This window comes from Dipodomys ordii, unplaced genomic scaffold (genome assembly GCF_000151885.1).
Source record: "Dipodomys ordii isolate 6190 unplaced genomic scaffold, Dord_2.0 Scaffold155, whole genome shotgun sequence".
Lineage (NCBI taxonomy): Eukaryota > Metazoa > Chordata > Mammalia > Rodentia > Heteromyidae > Dipodomys > Dipodomys ordii.
Window position 1 is genome coordinate 877,727 of NW_012267371.1, and position 9,527 is coordinate 887,253.

The following is a 9,527-nucleotide window of genomic DNA, read 5'->3' on the forward strand; positions in this document are numbered from 1 at the left end:
AAAAAAAAAAAAAAAGAGTTCCTGTGAAGCTGGGTACTGGTGGCTCATGCTTATAATCCTAGCTACTTAGGAGGCTGAGATCTGAAGGTTGAGGTTCAAAGTCAGCCCAAGTTCCTGTGAGCTTTTCCTAGAGCCAGCCTTTTTTAGTGCTATGATCATAACGGTTTCTTTCCTCACTAGTTAATGTGGTATTTACAAGCATGTCTGCTGTTGTAGAGACCTGAATGATTTGATAACACCTCCTTTGCTTTATTGAATGCCAGTGGTTTCTCTTAGTTTGTTTTAAAGATTCGTTTGTACCTGAACTATTTCAAAACATAGCTTTTTGGAAATTCATCTATACATTGTAGGAATTTTCTGTAAATGATTGTGTTGGCAGACTCAGTAACATGGCATAATGTCCCCTTTTTTATGGCTAAGTAGAAACATGGTGGGTTAGTTTGTACTTCTGTGGAGCTTACACTTCAAATGTAGAGAAGTCCTGCTAAATACATATCCCTGTGTGTTTTGGTTCCCAATAATATATAGATGCAGTTGCATCATTCTGTGTGGAGTTAGTTGAGCAGTAGTTTCTGGGAGTTTTCGTTGTAGCTCTCCTTCCTGTGTGTGTCCACATTATTCTTCAGATAAGGCTACTCTTCACTTGCCCATTCATACCATGGAAAGATCAAATTGCAGTCATTTTTTCCATTTCCCTGTACATAGTAGAGAACTTTCTCAAAAAGGTATTTGTAAATTACTGGTTTAGAGATCGATGTATTTAAGAGTCAAATTAAGGTCCCCACTTTAAAATAATGGTGTAAAACTATATAGTAAGCCCACCTTATTTGCAGGTCTAAAATTTCCCCACATGCATTATTCAGTTCATTGTATGGAGTTCTCAGTCCCACATTATTGTCACTTGTCTTTAAATCGTGTGTGATCTGCTATTGCCTTTAATTTTGTGAAAATATACCTCCCCAAAAGTAACTGTCCCAAAAGCAGGTTATAAAAGTTAAGTGGTAGTTTTTTGGTTTGTTGGAATGTGTCAAGCGTTGACCTGAGGTTGGACTGCATTATGGGAAGAACTCAGCATACATAGTATAGTAGCTAACTATACGTCCTGTTTTCCCTCAGTGGTAGTCTCCATGAATCTATAGCAGGATACCAAGGATCTACAATTACCTTTTTTCCTCCCGATAATTTCACCTTCCCAATTTGACTTCATAGATGCACGAAGGAGAGAGAGTGAGAAGTCTCTAGAAAATGAAACACTCAATAAGGAGGAAGACTGTCACTCTCCAACTTCTAAGCCTCCTAAACCTGATCAGCCTCTAAAGGTAATGCCAGCCCCTCCACCAAAGGAGAATGCGTGGGTGAAGCGAAGTTTTAACCCTCCTGCTCGATCTCAGAGCTCAGACACAGAACAGCAATCCCCTACAAGGTGAGTTGGCCTGGGGCAGCAGCTGCTTAGCCTGGAATCAGAATTGTGATAATCATGATGGAAAACGCCCTGTGGAATATTGGCCTTACATACGATCTTACAAGTTTTGATACCTTTATTCTCTTAGTTCAGACTCAGTGAAATACTAGAGCTGCTTCACGAGAGCCAATGGTGTGCAGGTTTTTTTGTTGTGTTTTTGTTTGTTTTATAGGGGTGAAGGGTGTTGTTTTAACATAATTGTACATAGAGGGTTCACTATGATGTTTGCGTACATATAGAACACCTTCATACTCAAAACTCAGCCCCTCCATATTTCATCCCCCTCCCATTCCTGGTTTTCTGGAGTTTTGGGTCACCAGTACACAACACTTTAGTATCTCGAAACTGGCTATGATGGGAATGCCTACACCACAGATCTGCAAACACTAAAATTCTTGCCACTTCTTACACATTGACAGGGTGGCTTTGGGTTTATATTACTTGGAGCTGAAGTCTTCTCAAATTTGCAAAAAAGGAGTACTTGTTCCTCAGTTTACACAGTTGTGATGCTTCTAAAGCATATGACACTTGAATCTTGGAATTACTGCTTTGTTGTCTTGGGCTGGGAATGTGGCTTAGTGGTAGAGTGCTTGCCTAGCATGCATGAAGCCCTGGGTTTGATTGCTCAGCAACACACATAAACAGAAAAGGCCAGAAGTGGCACCGAGGCTCTAGTGGTAGAGTGCTAGCCTTGAGCAAACGAAGCTCAGGGACAGTGCCCAGGCCCTGAGTTAAGCCTTAGGACTGGCAAAAAAAAAAAAAGTGGGGCGGGGAGGTTCTTGTTAGTTTTCTATGAAATCTAACTACATTTAAGTTGTCTGTTTTCTTTCTGAAACTAATGGATATGATTGTTTTCCTTCTAGTGTTGGGGGAAAAGTAGCTCCAGCTCAGCCATCTGAGGAAGGACCAGCAAGGAAAGGTAAGACCCTAGAAGACGTAGCTATTTATCTGGTTGGAATTAAGTACATGTACTACCATATCCCCCTCCAAGCATCAAGAAGGAAAAAAAAATTTTTTTTTCTTTTTGGTCAGTCATGGGGCTTGATTTCAGGGCCTAGGCCCTGTCCCTGAGTGCTTCAGTTCAAGCTAGTGCTCTACCACTTCAGCCACAGCACCACTAGAGTCTCACGGACTTTCCTGCCTGGGCCAGCTTTGAACCATAGTCCTCAGATCTCAGTTTCCTGAGTATCTAGGATTGCAGGCGTGAGCCAGCAGTGCCCTGCAAGAATTTTTTTTTTTTTGTCGGTCGTGGGGCTTGAACTCTGGGCTTGGCTGCTGTCCTTGCACTCTTGAGCTCAAGGTGAGCACTCTACCGCTTGAGCCACAGTGCCACTTCCAGTTTTCTAGTGGGTTATTGGAGATAAGAGTCTCGTGGACTTTCCTGTCTGGGCTGGCTTTGAACTGTGATTCTCAGATCTCAGCTTCCTGAGTAGCTAGGATTACAGATGTGAGCCACCAGCACCCGGCTTACTCCAAGAAATTTTTATTGGTATAGTTTGCACTCTGTTCTTGACACTTCTTTGGTAACCTACATTTTCCTGCCAGTAGAGGGCAGGAGAGGCCTCTTCAGCACTTGAGGCCCTGCCCTTTTCAATGAGTCTTTGGTGTGTGGGTGGGGGGGGTTTTCTTGGTGTTGGTAAGATACATACCTACAGAGGTCTTAGGAAGAAAGGCTTTTATGAGGAGACTTGGGTGGAGTGACAGTTAACTTCTCAATAAATATGGCAGAGGAGCTGGGAAGGTGGCTCAGTGGTAGAGTGCTTGCCTTGCATGCATGAGGCCCTGGGTTCGATTCCTCAGCACCACATAAGCAGAAAAAGCCAGAAGTAGCGCTGTGGCTCAAGTGGTAGAGCTCTAACCTTGAGCTGAAGAGCTGAGGGACAGTGCCCAGACCCAGAATTCAGTCCCCATGACTGACAAGTAAATAAGGCAGAGCAGATCTGAGGGGAAATACAGAATAGGGAGAGTAATTATTTGATGTGCCTTTGATTTTACTCAAGCAGATGAAAATAAAATAGATGGGATGAGTGCTGCAAAAGGCCAAACTGGGAGCTCCAGCCGTGGTCCAGGAGATGGCGGGAACAAAGACCACTGGAAGGAGTCAGATAGGTATGCACAAATTATCTTTGTTTGTCTTTCATTTGATGTTAGATGCAAATGATTTTGTAACAAGTTCTTAGATCTCCATGTACTGCTAAGTTACTGTGAACAAACTAAAGCTAGCCATTAAAGACTGTTACATCCAAGGAATCTAGAAACCTAACAATGTCCACATAATGTGAACTGTTGACTAGGGTACCTATTCAGTGCCTTAGAGCACCACAGGTTACCTTTTGTAGTAGGAGAGTTTTCTCCAAAGATGTGGTTTTTATGCTTACATCTTTGCAGGAAAGATGGCAAAAAGGATCAAGACTCTAGATCTGCACCTGAGCCAAAGAAACCTGAGGAAAATCCAGCCTCTGTAAGTGTCAAGGGCTTATTTTTTGTCAGTCTTGGGGATTGAACTCTGGGCCTGGGCACTGTCTCTCATCTCTTCAGCTCAAGGCTAGCACTCTACCACTTGAGAGCCACAGCACTACTTCTGGTTTTCTGGTGGTTTACTGGAGATAAGTCTCACAGACTTTCCTGTCCAGGCTGGGTTTGAACCGTGATCCTCAGATCTCAGCCTCCTGAGTAAGATTATACATGTGAGCCACTGGTGACTGGCCAATTTTTATTTCTCTTAGCTATTTGGACTCCCTTCATTTATAGTGTAGTTGAAAATAAGAAAATAACTTCCTTGCAGAGTAGTTGAAAATAAGTCATTGTGTTGAGATGGGCTTTTTTCCTGTTGTTCCCTGCCTGTTTCCCAAGCATCAGCATTCTGTTCCTTGTTTTTTGGTTGTGAGAATCTTAAGGCTTTTCTCACACTGTCATCTCATGTTACAGAAGTTCAGTTCTGCAAGCAAGTATGCTGCTCTCTCTGTGGATGGTGAAGATGAAAACGAGGGAGAAGATTACACCGAATAGACATCTACATCCTGTGCTTTCTCCTAGTCTCTCTCCACCCTGGAACATTCATTCGAGAGCAAATCAAACCTCTATCCAGACAAGACAAAATAAAGCTCACCATCTCCTGGAGACCTTTCTTAACTTTTTTTTAAAAAATGAGATTCTTTTGCATGCTGCTGCAGCCTTTAAAGTATTGAAGTAATGGAGAATCACCAATGTAGCCAGAGAGACAGACTGTGGCTTTTTGAAGGGGAAGTTGTGGTGCTATCTGATGATACCATGCAGCTGCCTGTGTGATTAGTGCCTAGGGGCTCCATTAACAGAAATGGTAGTGCCGGTGGTACATGTCTGGATCAGTTGGGCAGTAGGGGAGGTAGAAGGAAGAGTGAAAGAAATGTTTGTCTACCTTTTAATTCTTATCTTATTGTGGCATATATGAATTCTCAAACATTATCTGAATAAATTTTCCATCTTTGGAAAGGTAGGTTTAGTCTCATGTTGTTTTAGTCTCCAGGAGGCTGACAGCCCTTTCTCTTACTTTAACTCTGAGTTATTGGGGTCAGCCTAGGGGAAACTACTTTATTTTCTTACCCCCCAGGGGGGTAGATGGAAGTGAGTCTACAGGCCACTAGTAAAGAGGACCGCTTGGGGACCAAGATAAATGGGGAAATTGTGGTTTGAAAAACTTTTGAGAAGTGACAGGTTATTTTGTACCAGGCAGTCGGGGAATGGTGTGACCTCCAAAAACATGGCTTTTTTTTTTTTTTTTTTCTTGTGAGTAGGACTTGGGGGTGTGGGAGATCTGTCTTGTGTAGCCTGGTTTTGCCCTTCTAAATTCTGTCCTTTCTGAAAGCTCAAATACATCCACATTCTCTTGAAACCTGGAAACTGTAGAAGTTCAGACTCTTCATCTCATGTCCATTCTGCTCTTCCAAAAGCATTAAGTCACACACCTGCTCTCCAAGGCATTTGATAGTAGCTGGAAGCTGTGGCGTGAGGAAGCAGCTACGTTTCTAAGCCAGTGGCTTACTGACTGGCTTACCTCCTTTACTACTCCTTCCCTCTGTCTGTGCCTGCCCCTGCTGTTTTGACTCCTTTTACAGATCAGAATACTCTAGAATTGATGACTTGGGTAAGGAATAAGAGTGGATAGATAAGGACAGTTGAATCAAGAACCTTTCTTAGAACCTTGATGTTTTCACGGTTCTTCCCTCCACTGAAATTTCACACTGATGCTTGGATTTATAATGTGGCCTAGACCAATGTATAGGGTGTTTTGTTTTCTGGGGTTGGTTTTCTTAGCTCCCCTTGAGAAAATAAATAATAATGGAAAGAACTATGTAACAAGGTCTAGTTTTTCTTGCTACACAGTAGCTTTGTCTGCTTTGACATGCACCTTTGTAGGGGTCAGTTCAGTAGATGATATCCCTTCCCCATTGTGGGGAGTGTTGGTACCTGCAGACAAAATAAAGACACTTTGGTCTCTTGTTTGCAAGCCTTGTTAGATCCTGTCCAGCCATGCCAGGGGTGTTGGCGTGTGCATGTGTGTGCGCTGCAAGCAGTGGACTTAAAAGATCAGTTACCAGTGGAAAAGGGTACACCAAGTAACCTTAAGAAATTGGCAGGATTGGCTAGTAGCTAGGAAGTGAGCTTTTTAGAGAGTTGAATGGGTTTTTTAAATAAAACTTTTTAAAGAAACAGTGATTGTAGACAATGAAAAGGTAGTTTGCCCTCTTCATGTCTATTGTCCAAATAGTTGCATCCAAAAAAGCTGTTTTATCCCACACTCCTACCTTGTTCCCTGTTGAAATAAAACAGGGGTTGATTTGTCCCGCTCCTGAATACCTGTAAAATTTGTACAAAAATATCTTCTATGAAAATGATTTGTAATCTGTAGACTTACTACCTGGGAGATGTCTTGAGATGTAAAATCCCATCCTTTGGGTTGTGGGTTTTTTGTTTTCTCCAAATAAATCTGATCTTTCAAGTTCATTTTAATGCTGAAATTCTTTTGACAAAACTCCACATACCTCCAGTGCCTTTTGTTGGACTCACGTTTATAACATGCATATTTCTCCACAATCTCTTGAGGTTCTCACCCAGCATTCCACACCATCATGAGGGAAATCAACTTGAGTGCAGCTTTGATACTTGAGGCTTTGCATCCCAACTCTTCTGAATCACACCTCAAATTTAACGGGAATTTTCCAAACAGCCTGGGACAGACTGTTCATTGTTGGAAAGCAGGAAAGGGGTTAGGACAATGGCAGAGTCCCTACAGTAACTAGGGGAATGGGGCACTGAAAGCCCAGGCAATTTCAGTTGAGTCTAAAGTAGGGGGAAGCTGAACAGTGACAAGGGGTTTTGCTGGCATCAGAGCAGCTTATACAAGTTTCTAGCAAGCCCGTTGATCTCTGCTCCCCAAAACTGGTAAAGAAGGCTCTGAGCTGTAATGTGAAAGCCTTCTAGTGTGATCTTAAGCTGGCAACACCCAGGTCCGCTGGGTAAATGGACAAGTGGAATATCTAAACACTAAGAAACAAGAAAAAGGAAAATATATTAGTCCCAAGAAGGTACTCTAAAGTCGAGGAAAAGCAAGACTCAGGTATGAACCCTTCCCAAAGTCCCGCTAAAGGAAAGCCTCCAGGGCACAGCAGCCCTGAACTCCAACGTTCTGTAAATGTGGAGCTATTGGGAGCTGGGTTGTCTGTAGACAAGCATCAGCAAAACCCACTGACGTGTGTATTCCAGAACACAGGGCCAAATTTTCTCTTACTGAGCACTGTATCTGGATCCCAAAGCAAAGAGGGTTCTAGTTTGTGATTAAGGGTGTCACAAGTGCACAGCATGTGGTTTCTGAAAGGGGGAGAACTACACATCTGCTCCTAGGAAGCAGTTATTTGTCAAATAAGTCCTGTTTCTGGGCAACCACTGCAGCCCCCAGGGCCACAAGTGACTTGCCTCCCCCAAAAAAGTTTGGAAAAGACTGCTATTCCCCGCCCAACTTCAGCAACCTCCCAGTTGGACAATGCAAGCTCTGTCCTGGGCCCAGAGATCCGCCTCTGCCCCTTCCCCCGCTCTTCCTGGTTCCCAGTACCCAAAACCTCCACTGAAGTTCTCCTGATACAGTGGTCTTCCAGCTGGGACAACCTGATACGCAAAGCCCCCATCCTACAGTCCAATCCAAGAACGGGAGTGAGTACACGGAGTCACAGACATGGGATCACCTCAGACAGCGGAAGAGGGAGTTCCAGCTTTGGTACCGAGATGGGCCTCCTTCTGCATCGTCAAGGTAAGAAAGTTTGCATGGCAGGAGGTCAGAGAGTGGGTGCTCCTGACACTGCTTCACCTTTACCAAGTAGCCCGATTCTCCTGTCAGCTGATTCCACAAACCACCTACTTTTTTTATTTCACACCCCCCCACCAGCTACCTCCTATATAAGTTCTCATAGGCTTTCTTCCTGCAGACTGCCCTCTTTGCTGACCTTGAGAGTATAAATCAAACCTGAGTTGGGAGCTATCTTAAACAGCTCCTCATCTTTTGACCCCCTTCCAATTGCTTGGAACTTCAGAGGTTTCTTTTATTGGCCAGCCAGGCATGTCAGCGATACCACCTCTATGGCTTGCATCCCAGCGTCCAAAGCCCTAAGGAATGCTGGGAAGAGGGGGGGGCGCTAGCTTCAGGCTCCAAACAAATTAACAACTTTTCAAACTTCGTGTATTTCAATTATATAAATCAAATCTTGCCAAAATATACAGGATGCCCTCACCCCTTACCCTGGGTAACCTCCGATCCCTGCCATTATCCTGGGCCTTCCCTTCTGCCTCCCCCAGTGCCTCCCTAGCCATTCCCAGCCCCACTTCCCAACCCTTCCTCCAGACCCCAGTGACTCCTGCTGCTCTGACCTCTTACTGCCAACAGCTCTAAGATAAAAGCTCCCAGGCCCCAGCACACTCACTCCCTCCCAAATGCTAGTCTCAGGGGGACCCACACTGTACCAGGCCCTGCTTCCCAGCCAGATTGGAATCAGGTGCTCCAGCCCTTGTAATCAGAACCAGACCAGACCTCCTAGCCTTTGCCAAAGGCAAGATGAGCTCCAAGGATTTCGCTGAGTGATGGAGCAAAAGATGGCTTTAGAGCCACAGTGCTGACTGGCTGGCTGCTTTGAGCAGGTACCAGGCAATAAGCCTTGGCAGGAGCTTCTCAGAATAACCACCCCCACCCCCGGCCGGCCCCCACTTTTCATCCTGGAAATTCCAGTGGGAAGGGTGACAGCAGGGCAAAGATTTAGAAATGCTCCCTGCTAAGGATCGCTGGGTTCGGCAGTAGGCTCACAGCATCCGGACAGGACAGGCAACCCCATCTCATCCGACCCACTTTCTACCTTCACCTCCAGAGTGCCAGAACTCAAAACAGCCCCATGGCTAGTGGGCTCAATTCCAGAGCTTCCTATGGACACTGAAAAAGGGAATGCGGTTAGACCATAGAAGGGACTTCCATTGGGAAGTCTGGGATTTGCGTGAACCACCATAGCCCAACTCCCGAAGTAGGGCAATGGGTGCCGTGACTGAAGCTGCTTGAGGGTGGAAGTGGGTGCTGTGAGTCTTCAGCTGAGGCCTTTGGGGGAAGAGGTGGCGGAGACGCCTCCCCGTGAGGCGGAGCGGCAGGAGGCGCTGTCCGGTGGCCGGGCCACCAGTTAAGTAGCACCAGGTGTTTCCACCCGCGTCTGGCGCACACACCCCGCGGGCCAGGCCCAAGGCAGTCCTGAAGCGGGTCAGGCCGGACGTCACGCGTCCCAGCTTCTGCGTCTGTCTTTCTGACTCACGCGGATTCTCTTCGCCTGGGCGCCTGCGGCCTGTGGCTTCTCCGACTTCTTTTACTGCGACACCTCTCTCACTGGCCCTCTGAGACTGTCCCCGTTCCGTGGCCCGCGGGTGCAGAGCCGTCCCCAAGCTCTCTCCGCCTCCCCGGGTGTGCGCGGCCCGGCGCGGCCCGGCCTGGGCCAGGCTGCGCGCTCTCCCACTGCGCTTTGTGATGTGGGTTCGCGGGAGCAGGAGGGGGCGGGGAGCGGGC

General features: G+C 45.9%; 1 protein-coding gene across 4 annotated transcripts in view; it reads left to right on the top strand.

Moving 5' to 3' along the window:
- The window catches only part of Eif4b (eukaryotic translation initiation factor 4B), a 30,170-nt gene extending 23,725 nt beyond the window's left edge, over nt 1–6,445 (top strand). For 2 of the 4 annotated variants that reach the window (XM_013032498.1, XM_013032500.1), the window contains exons 11-15: nt 1,210–1,423; nt 2,326–2,381; nt 3,463–3,571; nt 3,851–3,923; nt 4,391–6,445. In XM_013032498.1, the coding sequence (XP_012887952.1) occupies nt 1,210–1,423; nt 2,326–2,381; nt 3,463–3,571; nt 3,851–3,923; nt 4,391–4,471 (533 nt within the window). In that variant the 3' untranslated portion in view covers nt 4,472–6,445. The remainder of the gene's footprint in view (nt 1–1,209; nt 1,424–2,325; nt 2,382–3,462; nt 3,572–3,850; nt 3,924–4,390) is intronic. The other 2 variants (XM_013032499.1, XM_013032501.1) reach the window with 1 other exon arrangement.
- The last annotated feature ends 3,082 nt before the right edge of the window (nt 6,446–9,527 follow it).